Raw genomic sequence first — 27,699 nt, 5'->3', positions numbered from 1 at the left:
ATAATGTAAGTTATTTATTTTATCTCTGCGGACCGGTACCAAATGACCCATGGACTAGTACCGGTCCGTGGCCCTGGGGTTGGGGACCACTGTTTTAAAAGGCTAACAGGTAATTTGTGAAGGAAGAACACAAGTAGTTTCATGAAGGAGGCACAATTACTTTTAGGAGAAAAGAATTAGTGTACTTTCACCTGGGAAAGGTGAAGTCCCCTTACATGTGTCAGGCAAATGAAGGTCCATATTACTCTGCATTGTAACAATAGAGTTTCCGTAGAGCATTCTAGAAAACATTGAAAAGATGAAAGAAGAAAATATGCCTCAGAGAGTAAGAGAGAGAGAGGATCTCTTTGAAATAAAATGGCAGTTTAATTCCCTATTTTAAATAAATTTTTAATGAATATTTGAAATATTTAAATTTCTGTTACAGGTTGATTCCTCTGCATAGATCATAAGTCTTTTCCACAGTCCCTCAACCTTCAGAATATCTCGGTGCCCTCAGAATCCAGCGTTAGCAATGTTTGGGTATGAAGGAGTGCGGATTCCATTCTCCAGCAGATTTAGAGAGAAGACGGTAGCCCTTGGAGCTAAAATAGTTAGGGCCTGGCAAGCAGAGGAAAAGCTTCTTCCCCACTTCTTTCAACATCAGGAACCTTCAGAACACTAGGGAGAGAAATTCTCTTCTCAATCTTCATGGGATGGGAGCATGAGCCATTTATTTAGATTTTAAAGGGGAGGCTTATCCCAAAAAGTTAGAAGGGGCAAGCACTTAAGATCAAAAAAGGAAAAAAAATGTATGAGATATAATAAAATAAATAAAAATTCTTAAAACCACAATTGATTATTCTTTTCTGGTTCATATATACAACCTGTCTAAATTCTATATGTGAAAGACAGGAAAGTTTTTAAACAATGAAAAAATTAGAGAAATAACATAAAAAAGACAATATTAGAAAAAGGTATTATTTTAGAAACTACCCTTCCCAAATCACATTTTATTTTGATAAAAATAAGTCGTGTTGCCTTTTGTATGTCACACAATGCATTAATCATTTTGGAAGATACAAAGGTAAGTAATTTGGAAGTTCTCAAAGAGTTTGCATCTAGGAATTCATTTTTTAATAATATACATATAAAACATGTTTTGTTCTCAGGATAGTTTCTTTGTGACCTTGCAACTCATTAATGATATTTTTTATTATAATACCTCAAATACTTAGCATTCTAATAGAAGTTACATACTAATTTATGGCAATCATTTTAGAAAAATCCTAAGTTAGACAACATGACTGAGGGATATAGAAAATAATTTTAAATGTTTATAAAAGGCAAAACATGGGGTGCATTATACAATGTAATAATAAAAATAGCACTAATTACAATGAAAGTCAATATCTGCAATGAAAATAAGTCACTTTTTCTTTTTCTTTTTTTATTTATTCATTTTAGAGAGGAGAGGGAGAGACAGAGAGAGAGAGAGAGAGAGAGAGAAGGGGGGAGGAGCTGGAAGCATCAACTCCCATATGTGTCTTGACCAGGCAAGTCCAGGGTTTTGAACCAGTGACTTCAGCATTTCCAGGTTGACACTTTATCCACTGTGCCACCACAGGTCAGGCAATAAATCATTTTTTCTATGAAACTTTTAAAAACTTAATGTTATAAATTTTGATATTTTATTCCTTCAATAAAGATGATTAGGAATATGATTCCATGTTAAGGTACAGTATGGGATCTGGTGCAGAGCACAGCAAAAATATGGCCAGGTTATGCCTTGAAGAAGTACTTCCTGTGTTTGATAAGGATAGAAAAAATGGGCTCGAAAAGCAGAGAGCTTAGTTCTCACTAAAGAGTACAGGGAAAAGACTATACTTGTAAAGTTGGTCTGAGAAGGACAAGCCGGGATAGAGTAATAGCCTAAGTGGAAAAAGAATGCACAAGACATGTTTGGCTGAAATACAAGATTGGTGGGAGATCAGATAGAGAGATAGATAGATGATAGATGCTGATGATGCTGATGAAGAAGATAGATAGATAGATAGATAGATAGATAGATAGATAGATAGATACTAATGAATAGTAATTATCCTTAGGCAGTCTAGATCTCGTTTTGAATTTCTAAAATACTTGATCAGAAAAAAATTGAAGGATGTCAATGTGATTGCAATACACTGCATCCTAGGGCTGGTAAAGAAATAGCCTCTCAGAATAAATGTAAAGGGAAGGGGGAAATTTAAATTGCTTTGTCATTACATTCCACATATGATGCTTAATCAGGTTTAAAGACTAAAAAGGCAACTGTAATATTTTATGTCACCTATCTCTTCAATACTTGACAATTAATCATCATTCAGCTAACATATGTACCAGACTATTGGCTAAAAATCCAAGATACCAGTATATTAAATTCCGGGCAACTTTCTCAACAACATTTGTTTAGGTGCAAGGTACATGGAATGAAGTTACAAAAGGAAAAGATAAATTTATATTTTCCCAAGAAGAAATAATATAAAACTCAGTACAATTAACCAACATGGATTTTTACCACCATGTCCAGTCACTACTAAATTATAGATAACAAAAGTAATCTTTTTTCTGGTGAATTTTGTTAAAAGAATTAATATTTATTTAAAAGTCTATTCAATTGGGTTTATTTCTTTGCTTGCTTAACAGTTTTATTTAAGTTTGATTTACATACCATAAAATTCACTTGTGTCCAGTTCAAGCTAATTCAATTATATGGATAACTCTAAGGCTTCAACAAATAGTTTAACTGACTTACATAGAATGCTAATCTATATGTTGTTCCATTAGAACTATACCCATAGCACTTAAATTCAATAGATATTAATTCTGTTTATGTCGATAGGAAATGCCAATTTCCTTGCTACTGAGTAGGAGGAGAGTTATGTGATATCTATAGTTCCTATGAAGTACTTTGCTGCTACTTGACAACAGCAGTTTTGTTTTGTTTTTCCTGAATTGCATTCTCAATAGATTATCAGAGTAAACTGCCTTTGGTTCCATTTTCCTGCTCTCCTAAGTATCAACAATTTAAATAACATTTGATATTTGATTTAAGTCAGTGTGAAAATTTCCTTTTCAAGTTTAGTTCTGGTACTAAAAGTACAAAGCGGCTACTCGGACACGGAGAGCAGTGTGCTCTCTCTCTAGATCATGGATTTTGTGTGGAGAAGAATAAAAGTGGTCTCAGGGAGTCTGCTCCATGCTTGCTTAGGCAGTGCACTGTGCTATGAAGGTGGTTTATTGGTCTGGAGAGCACATTTCACAAAGATCCAGGTGTCAGCATCTTCTGTCTGTACATGAAAATAACCTAACCAGAATGACTTCACAGCTAGCCTTTTGCTTAATGATCTTGTGTCTGTAACTTTCATCTTGTGTGCTTGTTGTCACATGATCACAAGATAGCTGCTGTCCTTTGATGATTACAAGTATGCCTAAATGTAGAAAAATGAAAACCAAGGGAAGAAGCACAGGCACCAGTATAGAGATGTCAAAACATTCCTCGAGTTCCCCAGTGATCTTTGCTCTATATCTTACTGGCTAGACTGTGTCACAGTAGCTACAGGGAGGTTGAGAAATCTAGTGTTTTTGTTTTATAATTTTTATAAAGTTTAATTTATTGTGTTAACATGGATTCAAGTGTCCCACTCAATATAACTCCCTCACCCTCCACCCCCAATTCCCTTACTAGCCCTACCATGTCCCCTTCCCTCTAACTACCTTTCCCCTTTCCTCTGGGATTTGCTGGCCTGTTATCTGTATCTATGTGTTACCTATATATAATTTCACTAATCGCTTAACCTTCTCTGATCCCAACCCCTCATCCTCCTTCCCTCTGACGGCTGTCCCTCTGTTCCCTGTGACCCTGCCTCTGCCTCTATTCCATTCCTCAGTTCACTTTCACTTTGTTCATGAGATTCCACATATAAGTGAGATCATATAGCCTTTTAACTGATTATGTTACTATAATAAATATAATTGAGTTCTGATAGAATGAGCAAAATGAGTAGGCAACTACTAGTGTCTACTATAGTATATTGACTCAATTTCTTAAGTGCTATATAAAATGGACTTTTTCATACATTGTTAATCCCCATACACATTGCTTTAGTTCAGCAACTATTTAGATTCTTTCTAAATGAGACGAAGTGTGTCAATGTTTCTTTAAATAAATTGACAATATGACATAGCTTTAAATTAATGCATTGCACTTTTTTCCAAGAGAACTTAATTATTTAGCATGAACTTGCAATGCAGAGTACAGAGATGTGTTGTAGATCTGGACACCTGAAATCAGTATAATTATGTTAACTAATGTCACTGCAATAAATTAAATTGAAAAAAGCTTAAAAAAATAAATAGAAACAGAAAAAAATAATTTACTATTTTTATTTATTATTAGTCAAGTGAAAGAAAATTATTTGAAAAGGTATCTATGCTTATTTATGCATATAATTATTATTATTGTTCTATCAATTGGGTATGTGGAATGAAAAAGGAAAATGAACAAAATACATTTAATAGTAGAATACATTTTGCAGATCTTGTGGACCATCATTTAGGTATATTAACTTCTTGTATGAGTTTTGTGTCATTGAGTCACTCCCACTCCTGGTAACCTATGAAAGAGTGATGTCCACAGTGTTCTGTCCTCAACAGCCTTGCTCAGCTCCTGTAGACTCATGTCTATGGCTTCGTTGAAGGGGTCAATCAAACTTGTTTTTGGCCTTCCTCTGTTCTTTCTGCCTTCTATCTCCCTGATGACTGTCTTTTCCTAAAAAATTAGTTTTCTCATGATGAACCCAAAGTAAAACAGTTCCAATTTTCTCATTTTTGACTTCAGTGATATTTCTTACTCTGTGCTAGGACCCAGTTGATTGTCTTTCTGGCATCCAGAGTATTCACAGAGCTCTGCTCCAACACCATCAAAAGAATCAATTATTTTTTTCTATCAGCCTTCACTGTTCAATTTTCATTTTTAACTTCTTTGCTATTAACATCATAGGTATTAATAAAAATAAAATATTGCTTTTGGGAAAATAAAATTATTTTCAAGTAGATTTTTATTGTATTCAGCTATAAAGTACAAGGAAATCTTACCCTTTGCAACAGCATGGATGGACCTGGAGAATATTATGTTAAGTAAAATATGCCAGTCAGAGAAAGATAATACCATATGATTTCACTAGTATGTGGAATCTAATGAACAAAATAACTAACAAAATATAAATAAAAACATAGTTACAGAGAACAAACAGACTGACAGCTGTCAGAGGTGATGGGGAAGGAGAGCTGGGTGAAAAAGGTGAAGGGATTAAGCAAAAAAAACCAATCTAATCGATAGAAGGAGACTTGGCCTGGGATGGTGAACACGGTACAAAGAGAATTGTAACCCTGAAATTTATATACTTTTATTAACCAATGTCACTCAAGTAAATTCAATAAAAAAAGAAAAAAGAATTCTGCAAAATTAATCCATAAAACTTTTAATGATGATTTACATCATTTATTCAAACATGCATGGTAATTCGCACACATAAAGAATGCCAAAGTCTTGTTTTTAGTTATTTTCTGAGAAACTCATTGAGGCCTTCCACTGAGTATATTTTTACAGCTGATTGATTTCTGCTGCAAAATGCTAAGGAAAGGTCACTTTTGAAAATCAAAGCTATTGTTGGTCAAGATGTGTGCATTAAGGACAATTTTTCCACAGAGGGTATGCCCTTTACCTCATCTTGGGACATTCCATTCTGAAGATAAAAAGGCTATTTGAATTTATTCTCTAACTTATTTCCTTTGAAATCAGCATGCATGTATTCTTTTCATTTTTTATTGTTAAATGATTTAATTTATTTATTTTTTAATTTTACCTACTTTTTTTAGAGAGAGAGAAAGGGAGAGAGAAAGGAGGGGGGCAGGAAACATCAACTCCCATATGTGCCCTGACCAGGCAAGCCCAGGATTCTGAACCAGTGACTGCAGTGTTCCAGGTCAACACTTAATCTGCTGCACCACCACAGGTCAGGCAATGCCAAAATTTATTTCTGTCACTATATATTTGACTCGCTTTAACCTTTACTAATTCCCACCAGTACAGCCCCTCCCTCTATGGTAACTGCCACACTGTGTCTATAACCTTTTTGTGTGTTTTTTTCTTGTTTGTCCACTTGTTACTTCCAGTTTTATAATTCATATATGAATGAAACTCTATGGTCCTTGATTTTTTTCTACCTGACCTATAGTGTTAAGATCCATCGATATTGTCACATATGGCAGTATTTCATCTTTTCTTATGGCTGAGTAGCATTTCATTGTGTGTGTGTGTGTGTGTGTGTGTGTGTGTGTGTGTGTGATAACATCTTTATCCAATCATCTATCAAAGTAAACTTTGGCTGTTTCCATGTCAGGGGAACTATGATAATGCTGCAATGACCATAGGGGGCATAACTTTATATGACCAGAAGGAGGTTGCTGTGTTATATGGTAACTTTATTATTAAGTTTTCCAGGAACTTTCATACTCTTTTCCATAGTAGCTGTATCAGTTTACATTTCCACAAGCAGTTAATGAGTGATTCTATTCCTCTACAACCTCTCCAATACCAGTTATTACTCATCTTGCTAATAATAGCCATTCTAACAAGTGTGAGGTAGTTTACAAAATGGCAGTAATCAAAACAGCATTTACTGGTAGAAAAAATAAACAGATACACAGACCAATGAAACAAAATTGAGAACCCACTATATATTGATGGGCAAATAATTTTCAACAAAGGAGCCAAAAATATACAATGGAGAAAATAAAGCCTCTTTAATAAATGATGCTGGGATAATTGGAAAGCCATATAAGAAGAATAAAAATAGACTTTTATTTGTTACCATACATAAATTCGAAATGGATCAAAGACCTAATTATAGGACCTGAAATACTAAATTGCACACAAGAAACATATGTACTAAACTTATTAACCTGTAACATAAAAAGGATTTTATGAATTTGACATCAGAGAGACAAGGGAAGTAAAAGCAAATATAATTGGTACTATATCAAACTAAAAAGCTTCTGCACATTAAAAGCAACCATTAACAAAACAAAAAGTTAACCAATCAAATTGGAGATTTGGTTGGTTGATAAAAGATTATTATTCAACATATGTAAAGAACTCATACCAACTGAACAACAACAAATACAATAATCCAATTAAAATAGGCAGAAGACCTGAACAGACACTCCTTTCAAGAGGTTACAGAATGGACAACGGATCTACGAAAAGATGTTCAACTTCTGTGGCTATTAGAAAATGCAAATCAAAGCAAAAATGAGATCGTAAACATTTTTTAAAAGTATCTTTTATTTATAATATTTACAAAAAGGTATTTGAAATGTTTGAAAAGAAATTAAACTAAATAAAAATTCACGGTAGAACTCTCAATTTTTATAAATTAGTATATTTATTTGAATGAAAAAAAATCTTCCACACAAAATTATTTTTTTTACTTTAGATAAGACTATTTCAAACTCTTGTTATGACATACTATGTAGTAATTTTGAAAAAAAAATTACAACCTTAATTAAAGGAAAAAGAGGGAAATGAGAACTTTATATAGCTTGTGTTTTTTATGGAAAACACTGGGGAACAAATTTTTTTTCATTTTCTGTTGCATGAGGTTGTAGAACTGTTTCTATATTCCAAATCTGAAATCCGTTTTTTGGTGCATGCTCTAGTTTTTATACAATTTTAATTTCTTTTTGTTACAGTTAATGCCATGCACTGGTTTTTAAATTGGAGTTAAAGGGCAACGACTCTTGGATTGAACATAACCAAAAGGCAATTAATGTTTTACAAACATCATTTTTACATAATTGTAGTTGTTTTTAAATGTAAAAATTTATTATCTGATAAAAACATCTTCTTATTTTGTTTTAAGATTGAATCATGGCTTCTTTGAGTATGTGTAAATATAAGAATAGTCCTGACACCTGTTATATGTGTGGCTGTTACACACTTCAACGTCAAAGTTGCAATATTTCATCATTTTTGACACGTGCACATATTGCCTATTTTCAAGTTCCCCTTGGCGATCAAGACAAGAATTGGGCTCCTCATATTGTGTGTCAGAATTGTGAGGAAATGCTTTGTGACTGGACAAAAGAAAAACACAAAAGAATGCCTTTTGGTATTCCCATGGTTTGGCGTGAACCTAAGGACCACAGCATTGACTGTTATTTCTGTCTGATCCATACAAAGGGCATCGGCAAAAAAAAAACGGCATATGATCACATATCTTAATATTCCTTCAGCAATATGATCTATCCCACACTCTGAGACATTCCGTTTCCAGTATTCAATGGTTTTATTTCTTCTAAGGATGAAGAAAGTGAACATAGTGATCAAGTGTATTTTGATAAGATGCATGAGGAAATGGTTGTAGAATCTGATGTCAAGCAGTCATTAACCCCTCAGCAGTTTAGCCAACCCGAATTGAATGACTTAGTAAGAATGACATAAAAATTGTCCTTGACTTTCTGAAGTATGAGGAGCATAACTGGATCATTGGTGTGGATCTTAAAATGGTAAAATTACTGCTAGGACAACAGAGAGGTTTTATGAAGTATCCTTGCTTTCTGTGTTTTTGAGACAGCTGAGCTCAGGAGAAGCACTGGACATAGAAGGAGTGGCCGAAATGTAAAGCTCTGGACATAGGGATGAAAAATATTGTGGATGAATCTGTAGTTAATCGAGACAGGATCATTTTTCCCTCACTTTACATCAAACTTGGCTTAATGAAGCAGTTTGTTCAGGCTTTGAATAGAGAAAGTGAATGGTTTCAACATATTATTTCTGCTTTTCCTCCCTTGTCTTTCGAGAAGATAAAAGCAGGTGTATTTGATGGACCTCAAATTTGAACCCTCATATATGATGAAGAATTTTCCAGGAAGATGAATAAGAAGGAGAAAGCGGCCCTGGTCGGTTGGCTCAGGGTAGAGTGTAGGCCTGGCGTGCAGGAGTCCCGGGTTTGATTCTGGGCCAGGGCACACAGGAGAAGCTCCCTTCTGCTTCTCCACTCCTCCCCCTCTCCTTCCTCTCTGTCTCTTTCTTCCCCTCCCGCAGCCAAGGCTCCACTGGACAAAGTTTGCCCCGGCACTGAAGATGGCTCTGTGGCCTCTGCCTCAGGCTCTAGAATGGCTCTGATTGCGACAGAGCAATGCCCCAAAATGGGCAGAGTATCACCCCCTGGTGGGCATGCCTGGTGGATCCCAGTCGGGCGCATGCGGGAGTCTGTCTGACTGCCTCCCTGTTTTCCAGCTTCAGAAAAATACAAAAAAGAAAAAAAAAAAAAGAAGAAGAAAGCAGCACGGCAGTCTTTTGTGGTAGTTATAAAGAACTTCCTTGGCAACAAAAAAGCAGAAAACTATTGACTTCTGGTTCAAAGAAAGCTGTTGCCTTTCTGAGACATTGGATGTAACATGAGCATTAAGATGCACTTCCTGAACAGTCACCTTGATATGTTTCCCAAAAACCTTGGAGCTGTTAATGATGAGCAGACTACTACTGGAGCATCAAATGAGATTGTCCTCAACAAGTACACAAACTCAAGAGCTACAAGTGCAATTTTTGCCTGAATAGAATTTAAATAAGTTTTGCGCAAATTTTATGATTAAAATAAGTGTTTTAATATATTCTATTTCTAAATTGTAGACCAATTCTGATGCAATCATATCTTTTAGTGTATTAGTGTATTTACTGCATTATATAAATTATATTTTTACAAAGATGATGCCCAAGAAGACATTCTACTTCATTATGTTAAACTAAATGTTGAAAATTTTACCATAAGATGAAAACCTAAAATCTTGAATTGCAAAAAAACTGTAGCTTACAGAGAAAAACTAATGTCAATTTGAGATCAGCACATTCAAATTAGGTTAGAACAAGTGTTTTTGTGGATGCAACAAAAAAAAATTTTCCCCAGTGAAATAGGTAAGATCTCTGCATTACTTTCTTCATTGGAATAATCGTTATCATTTGAAATTTATATGCAAGGAAACAGAAGTATAACATTTCAGTAATGTGATCAATGAACTATGCTAGTATTACACGTTAGTACTTGACCATGCAATCACTCCAAGTTACTCTAGAATAAAGCTTATTATTTTGAAAAATAATAAGTATGAATTATTTGACTATGCTAATTCAACTATAACATGAGTAAATATCAAAATTTTATCATAAGAAGGTCAATTGAACAGTTTATTTATTTTATTTACAACAGTATCTTGTAAAAATAAATTATAATACTACTTGTGCCTTTAGAACCAATAGGCATCATTAGGTGAGGTGCATAGTTGCTATTACTGAAGAGGTGTTTGACTTCCAAGAGATTGAAATCCAATGCCTACCCTCAAAATGTTATATAGCAGAAATCATTCAAATGTTAAAATACACTAAGTATTAAAAGACATCTATCTAGTATAATCTTGTGCATAATTAAAATGTAGCCTTTCTAGTCTTATTATTTTTCTGTATCTAAATATTAAATGTAAAACTTTTCAACAAAAATGTTTCATTTTCCCTATTGTCCAATAATAAAATATTAATATTCAATGAGTAAAAATATATATTAAGATTGTATAAAAATGATTCTCAAGTTAAAATATAAGTGCATCTCTACCAAACTGAATAAATGTCTAGCCTTTAGTTTGTGGCTAAAAACCATTATGACTACCATTTATGCAATACATTGATATCATTATTGACTATCCCTGATTTACATGTTTCACATTAATTATGGTGAAAAGCACTGGTATTCACCATTGCCAACACTGTAAACAATTATAAATAAAGTTTAACTAGAATTTTTTAAACCAGAATATTCTGCTGTTTTCCCTAGCATCAAGTTTTTATCCTGAATTTTAGGTTTCCTCAGCTGACCACCAGGAACATTCAACTACCTGTGTGTAATGGGCATAGAAATAACAACATATATGAACTATCTAAAATAACAGGAAGTAACTCATAAATTGTTGCTCATGCAAATGACATAAAAAAGTTAACTTGACAAAGCTTATTTAAAACAGTAAATTATTCACAAGATTTGTTTCATATCAATGGATGGAATTTCAGTGCCAAACAATACAGAACTTATTTAATCAATTATTTATGGTATAGTTTCTCAAGAGCGACATAATTTAAATGCATGTTGCAGTGATTCATAGATCATTTTAAAATAGAAAACAAGGCCCCACTGGCAGCTCACCATTGGAAAGTCTTGGTGTATACCAAAATGTAATTTTTAACGTAATAAAAACAATAAAATCCAAAGTACTGATCTTGACCATAAGGAAACAAAAGTTCTGCTTTGTTAGTCTTCATTTAAAGTAATTGCAAACATATTAAAATATAGTCATGTCAAATGAGAGGATAGAATGAAAGTGTTAATGTTGAAATGTACATTATATGTAACTACTATAACAACACTTCTTATATAACCCTTTCCATAGCAACAGATTTTTAAGTTTTTAGTGTGTGTGTGTTTGTACTTCATTTCATTCATTTTAAACATAAATCTCCACTTAATTCATTAGTTCTGAATATGTTTAATTGGACAATAATAGGTCTTTTAAGCTTAAATTACCAAAAAATAATATTAGCTCCCAAGAGAATAATGAACATTCTGATTTATAATACATATTTGCACATACAGCTATGACTTTTGTACATTAGAAACAATCTTTATAGCAGTACATGTAGCCATCCATAGCTTCCCTCAATGCTTCCCCACTATAATATTGAAGTTAAAACATCAACATGGAGGTATGCATTTTACACAATAAATCATTTTAAAGAAAAGAGAGAAAAAATGTAAGAGCAATAGTTGAGCAGAAACCTATTTAAGTTATAAATAACTTTTTGTTTAATGCAGTAATTAATTGACATATAAATATGTATAATCAAATACAATTTTATTTGAATATTGTGTTATTGATATATTTGCTTCACTAACGCACCAACTTTAGCAGAGTACACTAGTCAAATCTTGTCCTCAGAGGCCTGTTTTATCCATCCAAATATACACACATACACATATGCATATGCACTCACACATATGCAAACATTCACAGACATTCAGACACATATACACACAGAATTGGTAATTGTTTTTTTTTCATAAGTTAAAAAGGCGTATAAAATTTTTTCAAAATCTATGTAATACATCTATACTTTAGCAATATTCTAAGTAAGTATATTTTTATAAATAAATATTTGGCTATGTACAGGACAGTTAATGAGCTAAATCCATGAGTGTGTTTGCACATTTGTGCATGTGTGTGCATGCATGCACATGTTTGTGTGTGATATTAACTAGCTAATTGAAACACGATCTTCTTGCTTCCTTCCTCTAGTAATATTCATACTTAAAGTGAGAAATATATTACTTTCATATATAAAACAAGAATGATTATTGGAAAAATAAAGCAAAGTGAGCAACACTAATATCAAATAATGAGTTATCTTAAGATTTTCTAACGCTATAATGGTAATCATATTTCATATAGCAATGTATCAAATCAATGTTGATACCTTAAATTTATAAAATATAATTTTATAAAACAATTATGTTCAACTAATTTCATACCTTTCTGCCAGAGAAACAATATTTACACATATATTTTTGTCCCAGAAATTTGATTACCAGGCTAATAAATATTTTATTTCTAAATATTTAGTAATATCTTGGTACTAAAATACTTGCATATCTCATATTCATTTTAGGTAACATTATATCATATATTTTTATTAACTCTCAATTTCTATTTTATTTAACTATATATTATAATTTATTCTATAATTCTAATGCATATAATATATGAATATGTATGCATGTTATATATTTTTCATTTACATTTCTGTCTCCATATAGATTCTTCATTATTTTATTCATAAGTTATGAGAATTAAGGAGTTAAGCAGTATGCCTGATATCTATTCTTGCCCAGTTTATTTACATGTTGCAGCATGACAAGGCAAGAAAGAGGGCAAGTAACTTTGTCAAATCTTCTTGTAAACATGATAAAGATAACATTCCTAGCAAACTACTGGTATTGACCATAGGAAGTGTGCTATCTATATCACCTTTTCAGTTAGATGTTCCTCATTGTCTAAGATATGGTAAACAAACCTGGAGTCTATAGACTTGTGGAGTAGGGTTCCCAGAAAAATATTTTCTATGTTATGTACCGGTATATGAATAAAAGAGGGACAGTTCTGATAAAACGTGGCTCTCTGTATTAGTTATGTGGCACTGTCCTATGCTGGAAGACCCCACTTGCTTACCTTATTCAGAATAAATCTAATGTGACCAGAAAGACTTAAGGAGCTGTTAGAATGTCCTGGATCTTTCTCTATGCTTTATTTATGTCTCATGATTAAGTATAACCTTGAAATTATTAGTAAGTTGTGACTTATCTTGTTCAGAACAGTTAGCTACATTAAAACTGGGTTTTATATTTAGCCAAGATTTTATTAACAAATCGTCAATGGAGCCAGAGCTTTTTGTGGTTTAGAGATTATGTTGCTATAACATACCCTATAATGCATTATTCAGAACCCACCGGTCCCATTTTTGCATCACAGCATGTGACATGATAGGATATGATTGCTTTGGACAGAAACAGAGAGGAAAGAAAGCAGAATTCATATCTCCTCAAAAAATATTGATATGGCTTTAGATTTATTCTCAATTTCTCATAATTAATAAAATATATGAGGGCTGAAAATTTTTCTGATTAGGAAACAATATCTGTTCAAGACACAATTCTTCAATATAATATGTAACAACTTGTGTGACTAATTCAAGTGAAGTATATAATAAATATAAATAGATCATTTACTTTCTTTTGCAAAGAATTAAACTAATGTATCAAAAAATAAATAATATGCTTGAAAGTGTCATTTTATATCATAATCTATACTTGTTTTAATCAGAGCTTCTTACTGGTATATTTATAAATATTAGATAATCAAAATAGTAAGAAAAACATTTAATTTACCTTTAATTAATCAATTTGTATTGGAAAAGTGAAGGAGTTTTCAAATGTGCTAAAATAATATCTGATGTAGAAGAGTACACAGAAATACAGTTGACCCTTAAACAATGCAGAAGTTAGTTGAGCTGATCCCCCACACAGTCAACAATCTGTGATAATTTTGATTCCCCAAAAGCTTTACTGCTAGTAAGTAGCCTAGTATTTTCCAGAAGCCTTACTGATAACATAAACAGTTAATTAACATATATTTTGTATGTTATATGTATTACAACTTGTGTTCTTACATAAAGTATGCCAGAGACAAGAAAATATTATTTAGAAAATAGTAAGAAATTAAATACATTTACAGCACCATATATAATTATTTTAAAAAATTTTTTATATAAGTGAACCCACACAATTCTAACCCATGTAGTTCAAGGGTCAACTGTAAAAACATTGCTTTCTTTTATTGTACATGCGCCTGTACACAGATTATACAGAAATGTACTAACCTGTTTTAGGATCTACGGAGAAGTAAGGTTGTCCTTGGAGAATACTGTAAACCACCCGTGCACTGTTTCCATAAGTAGGGTCATCTGCATCAGTAGCTGTCACCTGTAGAACAGAGGTACCTGTGCATTCAGGAAAACAAATTTTAGTGTGTGATGGCATTTAGCATATGAGTAATTTCTACACAGAAAAAGTTATGCTGAAATATTTATGGAGAGCTAAAATTATTAGACTTATCTGTGAAACATATTCCTTGCTTTCTTTCTCTACTATCAGCTGTACTAATTGAAAGTCCAAAATAGAATCTTTTATCTTATATATTTTGATATGACTCTCTATAGGCTGATAACAGTATAAAAGGTCTCTTTTGACACTCCCATAATCAGGTCTGTGTATGATTGATGTGCAAGACTCAAATCGGTGTTAACTAGGGGGCAAAGTCAAAGTTGTCATGAGGTTGTCTATTGCATACTCTATAACTATTCAGAAAACCAGGGGTTGAATGATTTGTGATTAATTGGGAAGGTGGATGTGATTAATTTATTGACATAAAATTATTAATGGCATCAAAGTAGCCCATTCAAGTTATTTCCATCATACATGTTCTTTATATTTCTTTTAGGGTTTTTTTGTCTGTTTGTTTTTGACAAAGACAGAGAGAGAGTCAGAGAGACAAACAGACGGATAGGGACAGACTCAGGAAGGGAGAGAGACGAGAAGCATCAATTCTTCGTTGTGACACCTTAGTTGTTCATTGATTGTTTTCTCATTTGTGCCTTAACTGAGGGGGGTGGCTTCAGCAAGCAAGTGACCCCTTGCTCAGGCCAGTGATCTTGAGCTCAAGTCAGTGACTTTTGGGCTGAAGCCAGCAACCACGGGGTCATTTCTATGATCACACGCTCAAGCCAGTGATACCGCGCTCAAGCTGGTGAGCCTGTGCTCAAGCTGGATGAGCCCATGCTCAAGCCAGCAACCTCACAGTTTCAAACCTGCATCATCCACAGTCCAGTCTGATGCTCTATTCACTGCACCACTGGCTGTTCAGGTGTTCTTTATATTTCCAATGTGGACAATTAATGAGACTCATAACTGATTACCAAGGTTCAGTTAACATTCTTTTAGCCTGTTCTACAAGTACCAGTATAATTATGTTTCCACAATGGGGATAAGAATAATCTTGCCACACTAAGTTTTTGGTAATTAAAATGTATTTTAAAGTAATTTATAAACTTTGAAATGTTATATTTACAGTACTAAATTTTATGGGTCTATTGCGCTTATTTCTTTATGTTTACTCCTTTTAAAAATTTGTTGATTGGTTAGGTAAATCTATCTAATATTTCAGTTATTCCCAAATAAAGTTGATCTAAGAGTAACATGACAAACATCTAGTAAGGGTTTGTGGATAAGAGTTTTCATTTATTCATAACATGTATCCAATGAGTCATCTATAAGTGCATACTTGATATTTAATTTGCTTAAATAGCATATTCTGTCTCCTAATCCAGATTATGTATCAAATAAATATATTTCCACAACCAAATGAGCCTCTATAAAATTCTATATTCATTCTGTAAATTGACTGTGGAAGTACTGATAAAGGTTAGTCTTTAATTTTAGTAATTACTTCAAATATGTAGGTATGATACATCTTTTACAAGTCTAATATCTATTCAACTACAAATTTTTACATTCATGTTGAAATACAGACACAACTTTAAACAAAGTATGTTCTTTGTCTACAAGGGATCCTAGAAAACTTAAAAGAATTGGAATGCCAAGTGCGCTTGGCAATTTTTACTAGCAGATCAGCAATGTACATGACTTTTCATAATATTAATATACTATGATTCTGGGTTCTAAATACAATTTTTACATTGAGATTCTAAGCACAAATATAATAATTAATTAGCATACCCGGAAGAGGAGAACTGGCTGTCATTATATCTAAAGGAGATCTCTAAATATGGATAATAAAACACAACAGCAACACCGAATGCTGGCAAGAATGCTGAGAAACAAGGTCTCTCATACACTGCTGGTGAAAATGTAACCAAACATACATTGACCATACAACCCAGTAAGTTGTACTCTTGGGCATTCATATTAAAGTAATAAAAATGTATATTTATATAAAATCCCATTTACAACATATTCATAGTAACTTTATTGATCATAGCCCCCTAATGGAAACCACTGAGATATTCTTCAATGGGAAAATGATTACACAAACTGTGGCACACTCATACTATGAAATACTGCTCAGTAATAAAAGTAAACAGACTATTGATATTTGTGACAATTTAAATGAATCTTCAGGGAGTTATAGCCAGTGCAAAAGGCCCAATCTAAAAGGTTATATAATTTATAATTTCATTTATTTAAGATTCTTGAAATTTTAGAAATAGATAACAGAACACATTAGTAGCTGCTATAGTTTGGGGCAGAGGAAGTGTAGGAAGGTAGGTTTGGTTATTAAAGAGCAACACAAGGTAACATTGTGGTATTGGAACTCTTCAGTATTTTGATTATGGTGGTAAGTACGTGAACATCCGCAAGTGATAAATTAGGTAGAACTAAAACACACTAACACACAGTAGTAAATCTAGAAAAATCTAAATAAGAATGGTAAATTAAATCCTTTCAATAACCTAATTATGATACCATTTTACACTTTTCTACTATGTTACCACTGGGAAAAACTTGGTAAAAGATGTGGATATGTGGAATCTCTCCATATTATTTCTCATGAATGTATGTAAATCTATAATCTGAAAATTAAAAGTCATTTTAAAAATGTGCTTTTGTTGTTGTTGTTGTTTTTGCCTCAATGCTAGTCCATTCACAGAAAGCCTTATTTGTGCATGCCATGAATATTCCCATTATAGCACTGTGTGTTCTGGCTTTACTATACTTTCCAGAGCTAGTCACATGAAAACTATCTCTTACACTATGTGATAGATACATGAATTCCAAACTGCCCTCTTGATGTTCCGCTTATCTGTCAGACCTCACCCTTACTGGACTATCGCCCCTGAAACAGAGGAATTCCAAGAAGCTGGCAAGCCGCCTCAAGGAGAAGCATTTCGGATATACCAGGACTTTTGATTCAACACCCACATGCTCAAAATTCTTTCTTACCCTTTAAAATTTGTCCCCCTACCTTGTATACCAGTAGTTATTATACCAGAGCTAATGTTCTATGGGGAGGGAGAACTCCTAGATAGGCTAACCAGTAACAGACATAAGCGAGCTATCTTCCTCCCTATCCTAATAGGCCTAACCCTAGCAACTTCTCTAGCAGCAGGAGGCATTGGGGGAGCAGGACTAACTCATAGCTTGTGGGCCACTGACCAACTCCAAGCAGACTTAGACCAGGCCTTGGTTGACTCAGCAACCTCCCTAGCCTCCTTACAAAGACAACTTACATCTTTAACTCAAGTGGCTTTACAAAATCGCAGGGCTCTTGTTCTTCTTACTAATGAGAAGGGAGGAACTTGTCTCTTCCTACAGGAGCAATGCTGTTATTATATCAATGAGTCTGGCCTAGTAGAAGAAAATATCAGCTCTCTGCGCCACCTACAGGAAAAACTCCATAAAAACAGACCCATCGTTGACCCGCTGGACAACTCTTGGTGGTGGAAGACTCCCCTTGTCGCCTGGCTCATCCCCATCCTTGGTCCTTTATTAATTTTATGTCCCTTACTTATATTAGCCCCCTTTTTCCTAAAATTTTTACAAAGTCGCATCCATGAAGTTACCCGATTCACTTTTAACCAAATGCTACTATTACACCCATATTCCCCATTACCGACTGAACCCCACTGAGAGTAATCCTTAGAGAGGCCATAACCCCTCACTGCCCCTACACAGCAGGAAGAAGTTACAGAAGACAATGACCTCCATCCCTTTTCCCTTGAGGCCTCTCTAAGAACTACTCTCTTTTCTTTTTTTATATATCAAATAGTCAGGAATCTTAGGTTTCATTTCTTTAACCCTGCCAGTCAGTCTGTTTCAGGGCTTGCAGCAGATGACTTGTCGTAAAGGAATGTCTGACGTCACAAGCCAAAAAGACCTGGCAAACTTCCATAAAAGACCCTCCTTGGTCCAGCAGGCAATGGGCTAATGCCCCACCACCCATCTCACTCCCCCTCCCAAAAACCCTAAAAGACCAGTCCCAGGCTGTGCTTGGTGCGACTCTCCCTTACGAGTCAGCCCGGCAGGGTTCCTTTCCTCCTTTCCATTAAGCCTGCTACTCTGGTCTTTTCAGACTCCTATGGATTCCAATACTATGAAGTATAATTATTGCTATTATAGAATATCAGTGACATTTGCTCTATACCCAATGCTGATGTCTTCAAATTGTTCAGAGAATACCAACAGGTAGATATTTACAGATAAAAGTTGATATAGAAGACATTTTTATTGGTACACACTGAAAAAATTTAAAATCTGTAATAATATCTGAAGTTGGGCTATAAAAGTGGATAACATATTATAAAATTATACCAGACAAATCTTTTATCTGACAGTAAAACTGCTGATAGTACCTGGCATATAGGGATGACTAGGTTTCACAACAGAGAAGACAGTATAGAAAGTTGTAAAATAGTAGCCATAAGAAATCACACTTATAAAATCCCAATTTGTTGGAACTTGCTCTTGTTTTCTAATAGTGATTTAAGTCTAAAAAGTTTTTAACATCTTAACATAGTCCCCAAGCAACTATTCCCTGGAGACTGCTGAGAAACAGAAACAGTGCTAAATCACACCTCATTTACAGTGATAGGCAGGCTCCCCTCACGAAAGAGAGAGCTCCGCTGGGCTTGAGGTGTCTATAAAAGTCCAGCCTTGTTAAGTGGAGGCTAAGGAGCAGGAATGGAGTGACAAGTAATAAAGAACAATAGAAGAAAGGAGAAAAGAAAAAAAGAAAAAAGAAGGTAGCCTGGAGGTATTGACTAAGTGGCAGTTTAAAGTGGAAGGGGGAAGTAAACAGCAGAAACAGGTTTCAGGGGAAAAAAAGAAAATATAATAACCATCTACCCTGGTCAAAAAGTACAGTCCCTAACACATCTCTGTGCTGTAGGTCTCACAGGTATTGGCAGTTCTATTTGTGTGTAAAACAAGACACAGCAAATTACCTGTCACTGTACTTTGGTGGCCCATGTAGGTATCAAGCTGCCACTATGAATACAGATTGCTGGTTGAAGGGAGCAGAAGTATATGCACAACACAGCCCCAGGGAAAGTCAATGTGCCCAGGCAGCAGCCTGAGAAATAACAGGTAGGGATGGAAAATAGATCCCTTGTTCAACTTTCAAGGATTTATCACCAGGAAAAATTAAGGGAAAAATTAAAATTTCATACTCTCTAATTAATTTAAGGTTCAGATGGAAAAATTGTAAGAGTCACTGGTATTTCTGGAAGTATTTCTACAGTGGAAAAAAGGCATTCTTCTTCATTAAAACTATAGAAGTAATCAAAAAAGTAGAATGCTCTAAGGTATGTGTTATAAATTGGATTGGAGTAGAATGGACCCTTAATCCAACACAACTGGTGTCCTTATATAAATGGAAATTTTGAAGACAGACAGATGCACACACTCAAACACACACATGCAACACACACATACACACACACACACACACACACACACACACACACACACACACATACACACGGTGAAGTTTATATGAAGATAAAGGCAGAAGTTGAGGTTATGCTTCCAAATGCCAAAGAAAGGCAAGCACGTAGAGCAAACCACTAGAAGCTGGAGTAGAGGCTTAGAACAGACTCTTTCCCGGAGATTTGAGACAAAGCATGTCCTGCTGTCATCTTGACTTCCAATTTCCAACTTTAGAAACAGTGAGGCAATAAATTTCTGTTGTTTAAAGCACTCAGTTCGTGATAGTTTGGTACAGTAGCCCTAGCAAACTAATACAGTATGTTATAATTGTGGTGGAAAGAATGACAAATAGTCTCAGAATTTACAGTTATTTCTTTAACAGATTCTGAATAAGAGTCTGAAGTTATAAGAAAAAAATGATATGTAAATTCTTATACTATTTAAAAAAAGATACATTATAAATGAGGTGAAACCAGAAATTAATCGCTCAAATAGAAAAATTAAAGTAAAAATTAATAGCATTTGATTTTTTTAAGACTAGGTACTATTAGTAATTTACCCCATTGGCATTTTTAAAGTAAATTAATAAATTATATTGGTCATTTTAATGAAGAATATTTATTTCTGGTTAAACTTTTTTTTTTTTTTTGTATTTTTCTGAAGCTGGAAACAGGGAGGCAGTCAGACAGACTCCCGCATGCGCCCAACCGGGATCCACCCAGCACGCCCACCAGGGGGCGATGCTCTGCCCATCCGGGGCGTCGCTATGTCTTGACCAGAGCCACTCTAGCACCTGGGGCAGAGGCCAAGGAGCTATCCCCAGCGCCCGGGCCATCTTTTGCTCCAATGGAGCCTAAGCTGCGGGAGGGGAAGAGAGAGACAGAGAGGAAGGAAAGGGGGAGGGGTGGAGAAGCAGATGGGCGCTTCTCCTGTGTGCCCTGGCCGGGAATCAAACCCGGGACTTCCGCACGCCAGGCCGACGCTCTACCACTGAGCCAACCGGCCAGGGCCTGGTTAAACTTTTAAGTGAAAAAAAACTATAAATTATATTTATGCCTGAGAAAAGTGTCCCACATTGAACCATTCAATTTCCTTATTTGTGCTATGTGCCCTAATTGCATTCATAGTAGAAAAGAAAAAAAAAATCAGTATCCTCTACTGATTTCCAAATAAAAATATATGAAGGGATGTCTTGCTTGACCAGGAGGTGGCACAGTAGATAGAGCCTCAGCCTAGGATGCAAAAGACCCAGGTTTGAAACACTGAGGTCACTAGCTTCAGCGCAGGCTCACCAACTTGAGCGTGGGGTCCTGGCTTGAGTGTGGTATCATAGACATGAACCCATGGTTGCAGGCTTGAGCGCAAGTCCACTGGCTTGAAGAAAAAGTTCGCTGGCTTGAGCCCAAGGTCACTGGCTTTTCGCAAAGAGTCATTGGCTTGGCTGGAGCTTCACCCCCCCCCCACCTTCCCCCATCAAGACATATATAAGAAAGGAATCAATGAGCATCTAAGGAACCGCAACAAAGAATTGATGCTTCTCATTTCTCTTCTGTTTGTCCCTATTTGTCCCTCTCTTTGACTCTCTCTCTCTCTCACTAAAAGATATACTATATAAAGTGATGCCTAAAAGCTGATTATTCCACTAGAATATTAAAATGAGATTCTAATTTTCTCAGAAAAATTATTATATGAATTTTGTCAATAGATACTAAATCAACAGCCCCTTCCCTACAGTCTTGTGCTCATAAAAGAAAACTTTTAAAAGTGCTATATAAGCTTTCTTAATTTTTACATCTGTTTCCATTAAAAACAATAACCACAGGAACACTGCCTTTTAAAGTTTCATTAGCTATTTAGTGTACAATCTTTTCATGGTAAATATTTCCTATGGCGTACTCTTAACAGTTCCCATACCACAGTACAGCGTCCCTCAGCTGATGTTTTGTACAAACATGGAAAAGATTTAAGCACATAAAAAAGCTTTCAAGATATCTTTCTATAGTAAAACTTAAGTCTTGTTTCCTTTGGGGACTGCCCTGTGTCATTCTTTTCATTTGGTGTCTTTTTGTACTACAGCTTTATAAATAGCACTCATTTTGTAAAGTTACATATCAATGAGAAGCAGAGTGGTCTTTCTTGAACGTCTCTAAAGACCAATTTGAAATATTTAATAAGGCATTTTAATACCAAGCAAATATTTTCTGAGATTGCAAATCGTTATGCATGACTTGCCAACATTCACAGCTCTGTTAAAAATCTCAAGTGAATCAATGTTGAGCAAGAACTTTGAGTAAAAATAAGCTGAGGATTTATGAAAGCTGAGAGTATCTCTCTGAAGAAACCTCTTAAGGCTTAATTCTCAGAAGATTTTTCCAGGAACTGTGAAAAAGCAATAGTCATCAAGCTACAACTTAAATTTCATTCTACACAGGAGGACTGTAATTTCACCAAACAGAGCAATAAGGCAGGATTCTAGTCATTGTGTAATTTGACAATACTTTGAGTATTCACACAAGAGACATTTGATTAAAAAAAAATTCTTCTGCAACAACACTTAGGAAACAACCAGGTACCAAAACAAAAAATATGATTCTGTCTCTTTTAAACCATGGCTATTGTTATTCTCTGTGTATTTTCAATTACAACCTTTTTTATCAGAATATCTAATATTAAACTTCACATTACTCAAGAAAATTTAAATTATATTCCTTCAATGAAAAAAAAAAGATTTAAGAAAATAATATGTATTGACTGCCAATGATATGGGAAGCCCTCTACTATATGACATTTAATTCAATAATAAGATTAACCTATTGAAAAAAATAACATTTAACATCATTTTACAGATGTGGGCATTGAGGTTCCAAAAGGTATAGAGTTGACAACTGTAGAAGGTAGCCTTCCTTATCGACTGAACAATGGCAGGTGCTAGAGGAAAACTGGAAAACAGAAAAAGAGCTCCTCCTTTCTCTTTCCCCCTCCCTCCTTATCATTCATTCCCTCTCTTTCTGTTTTGGTGTTGTCTCTGGCAATGATTACATTTCTTCAATGGTTCCAGCTCCCTCTTCGCTGCCTTCTCCCATGGTCGTGGTAATAAAGCCCAGCTCCTGGAGACACATAAAACGTCTTTCTTTGCCTTACTTTATGGGTACTGGACCCTTTTACTGGTTGCCTCACAATCCACAATTTGACTTTGCATTTCTGCTATCGTTTTTGTAACATTATTCACACACTCAATTCCTCCTATTGAGTTATTGATTTACCTAGACATGAATTTGGTTTTCCTAATTAAATTCTGATTAATGCATAAGATATTAAAAGGTTTCCCTCAAAATATCCTTCATCACTTTTCTTAGTAATGACTATACTTTATCAAATACATATAAACATTAGGTTCTGTACTTGATTCTAATTTCACTATCTGAAAATGAGTTCTTTTAAAAATAGAAATTATTGCAAAGTTTAGCATTTCTCTGAATAATGTACTACTGTTTTAGCTGAATTTATATTTAGCAATAACAACAGCATAAAAAAAACCCCAAACCAAATAAACTATCAACTTCAAAATAGAATACCAGAGAAAGAAGAATTTGTCCTCGTTTGTTTACAAAGCTTGTCAATCATATTTCAGAACAGTTTAATAAAAGGGGAAATGTTTATAATATATGCACTATATATTATAACAATCATTATATTTGTGTATATATCTGGATATGTCCACACACAAATATAATTAACATTCAATCAATGATTTCAATATTAAAGGAAAACTCCAATTTATTTTTTATCAGTTAGTAATATTTATTACTAAAATATTATAATAGCAAAGTCTTTATATCTTAAAGTTACCAAAAATAAAATAGGACAAAACCAAATTAAAATCCTCTTCAGTTTCCATGCCTAATCCCACCAGATCTACTATTCAAGTGTAGCAACTCTTTCTTTGTCTTATGACTTGTTCTTTTATAATAATTTTTAATTTTCTGATTTTTTTATTTTTATTTTTAATTTATTCATTTTAGAAAGGAGAGAGAGAGGGAGAGGAGAGTGAGACAGAGAGAGAGAGAGAAGGGGGAGGAGCAGGAAGCATCAACTCCCATATGTGCCCTGACCAGGCAAGCCCAGGGTTTCGAACCAGCGACCTCAGCATTTCCAGGTCAATGCTTTATCCACTGCGCCACCACAGGTCAGGCCTAATTTTCTGATTTTATCACAAATAAAAATATAAACTGATGCACCATAATTAAAGATGCAGTATATATTGCATCTAAATTATCTCCCAATATCTCTTCATGCAATTTTAATTACATCAATAATTTTAGTTATGCTGGTACTACATTTATCACTGTATATGAAATGATTAAATTCTTATATCCTGCTTCATTAGTTTTCACAGTCTATATTTTACCCCTAATGATTTCTGATGAAATATATATTTCACCGTGCTTCAACCTTGATTTGTGTCATTTATACATTTGAGGTCATAGTTGTATACATTATATTCTGTTTTCCTTTACAAAATAAGTGAATTCTATGCTTTTCTGTGGTTTGATTCGAAAGACTGACTATGCAGTGAACAATGGCCAGACCCACAATCTGCAGAAACCAGTCCCAGAATCTCTCCCATTATCTATAATAACCAGACCAGGAGCCACGATATTATCTCTAATTCCAGCTGGTAGGAAATCAGATTACTCTAACTTGCAAATATCCAGGAATCTAAACAACAGTCAGCCTCAGATGGCCAGGACTTGATTAGTAACTTCTCCTTGTCTCCTTCTAATTGTTTCCCAACCTCCAACTTAAGACCAATCATATAAAGCAACATATGCATCTTTAACCAAGTTACATAGAATGCTCTGCTTCCAATCAGCCCACCTAAGACTTCCCCAGACCAACAATCTCCATTTATGGCATACTCAAAGCCTTTCCTTTTGTCCACTGTAAACTTTCCCCAGCCCTCTGCCTGCCTTTGTATCTCTGCCAAAACACAAATAATAGTGATTAATTCTCTTGTTATAGCAAATTCTGAATAAAGTGCCTTTGTGTGTTCTTATTTGGTTGGTTTATATTTATATCTATAAATTACTAAAGTAGAAAATGAAATTTACTAACAGAAACCTTATGGACCTTGGGAGAATTTAGAATCAAGATAAATCAGTTATCCAAGACCATCAATGACTAACCAGTGAAAACCAGTGGGCGCATCTGGTAGGCGGCACCAGGAATCTATGATGGCACTGACAGACCTCTTCTTCGCTGCGCTATCTCTCTCTTACTGAGATTCACCCTGCACCTATTGTTATACTTTCACTCTATACTTTATTACTTCCCCCTCTCTCTGTATCTGACTGCTAGAAAACAGAGAAAAGTACCTAAAATAGTTGTTTCAGAAAAAATTAAGAGGCTACATATCTACAATATCTTTCCTCCAGACAAAGTAGTAGGTAAAAAGAATTGACATGCAATTATTCAATAAATATTTACAGAACACTTTTCAAATGGTGTGCTTACAATAATAGACTAGAGCAAAAATAGAGTAGTAGAACCTGAACTTTCTCAACAAAACCCTTGAAAATTCTGCTGTCATACTCTTGAAATCCTGCCCTTAGATTACACGAGAAATATTTTCTCCCATTCTATAAGTTTCTTTTTTATTTTGTTGATGATTTCCTTAGCTGTGCAGAACATTTTAGTTTGATGTAATCCTACTTGTTTATTTTTGCTTTTGTCACATTTACTTTTGGTGTTAAAGCCAAGAAACCATTGCTAAGACCGATGACAAGGAGTTTAACTTTATGTTTTCTTCTAGGACTTTATGGTGTTAGGTCTTACATTCAAGTCTCTAATGCATTTTGAATTGATTTTTGTATATGGTATAAGATAAAGTTCCAGTTTTCCCAGCACAATTTATCAAAGAAACTCTTCTTTTGCCACTATATATTCTTGGCTCCATTGTCAACAATGAACTGACCAGATAAACATGGGTTTATTTCTGGGCCCTCATTTATGTTCCATAGATTTATGTGTTTGTTTTTATGCTAATATCATTCTGCTTTGATTAATAGAGTTATGTAATATAGTTTGAGATCAGGAAATGTAATGACTCCATCTTTGTTATTTCTCAGAACTTCTTCAGTTTGGGTTCTTTAATGATCCCATACAATTTTTTTTTATTTTTATTGATAGCATTGATTTTCCTATTTCTTTAGAAATGCCAATGGAATTTTGATAGGGATTGCTTTGGGTAGTATGGACATTTTACCAATATTAATTCTTCTAATCCATGAGCCTAAAATATCTCTCTATTTGTATTTTCTGGAATTTCTTATGTCGATATATTACAGTTTTCAGTGTATACATCTGTCACCTCCTTGGTAAAATCTATTCCTAACTACTTTATTGTTTTTGATGGATTTGTAAATGTGATTGTTTTCTTAAATTTTTATTTCTTGATAGTCTATTGTAAAATGGATGATGTTTTGAGCCACTGAGTTGTTGGTTTGTTATAAAACAATAGCTAACTGATGTAGACAAAATGTTATAAGATAAAAAACAAGAAGAAAAAATATGAAACTTAAGATATTTTTGTCCAAGTAAGGATTTATCAGTTGTCCTATGTGACTCTTCATATGTACCCTAATTTTCCATGTATAAATGCAGTGTCAGCCTCACATTACTGAAAGCCTCATTTGGAGGATTATGCCCCAGGGTAACGATTTTAAAACAGCTACTAGAATCTTGGAAGATATCCAGGGTGAAGCTCCCAAGATGTTTGGGCAGAACTAAATCAGTCCCCCTACAAGCAGTTCAATAAAGCAAGCACAGCTGGTGTCTCTACTTGTTGCTGTGCAACAAAGAACACAGCTGCAAATGGAAAAGAGCCTGCAGGTCTGAGATTAGAGAGGGGAACAAAGAAGGCATGAAAAGATTAGGGATGTTTCAGTACTTCTGCAAAGACAAGGAACCTTGCAGAATTTAAGGATCATTGAGTAAAACTTCATATCATCTTTTCAATATCCCAAACTAAGTTTCAGTACCCCATTGTAGTTAAAATTTTTAAATGACATACACATTATTTTATACAAAGTAATATGTTGATATCTCTAAGAAATTAAAAACATTCTTTCTACAATGTTATTTTAAAATGCTTTTAAATAATGTTTTATTGTAGATATATTTATTAATATACAAAAGATAACAGGTAGAGATTTATACATTTCCTTATTCATGTTTCTGTAAAAAACAAAGAAGATGGTTTACTTTGAGACAACTTCTAGATGGAAGCATTCTTATAAAAAAAAAATTCAAAGTGACTGCCATGCAACCAAATTTAAATTTAGTCCAAAAATCCTTAATTCGTGATGAAAGCAAGATTCTAACTGCAGAAATTTGGATAAACTTACATACAAATAGAAGAACCAAAATCACTATTATTGCTTTAAAGAGATCAATACAATTAAAAAGCATTTTTTATAATAAGATATTTTATTGTAATATTGCTAAATTTCTTAAG

The 27,699-nt window shown here is 34.2% G+C and overlaps 1 protein-coding gene across 3 annotated transcripts in view; it reads right to left on the bottom strand.

The window, feature by feature from the left end:
* Positions 1–27,699, bottom strand: part of CDH18 (cadherin 18) — a 706,139-nt gene that overhangs the window by 205,945 nt on the left and 472,495 nt on the right. For all 3 annotated transcript variants that reach the window (XM_066374093.1, XM_066374085.1, XM_066374101.1), the window contains exon 4: positions 14,561–14,680. In XM_066374093.1, the coding sequence (XP_066230190.1) occupies positions 14,561–14,680 (120 nt within the window). The remainder of the gene's footprint in view (positions 1–14,560; positions 14,681–27,699) is intronic.

This window comes from Saccopteryx leptura, chromosome 1 (assembly GCF_036850995.1).
Source record: "Saccopteryx leptura isolate mSacLep1 chromosome 1, mSacLep1_pri_phased_curated, whole genome shotgun sequence".
Taxonomy (NCBI): Eukaryota; Metazoa; Chordata; class Mammalia; order Chiroptera; family Emballonuridae; genus Saccopteryx; species Saccopteryx leptura.
The sequence above is the reverse complement of the archived record's forward strand: the minus strand, read 5'-3'. Positions and strand labels throughout refer to the sequence as shown.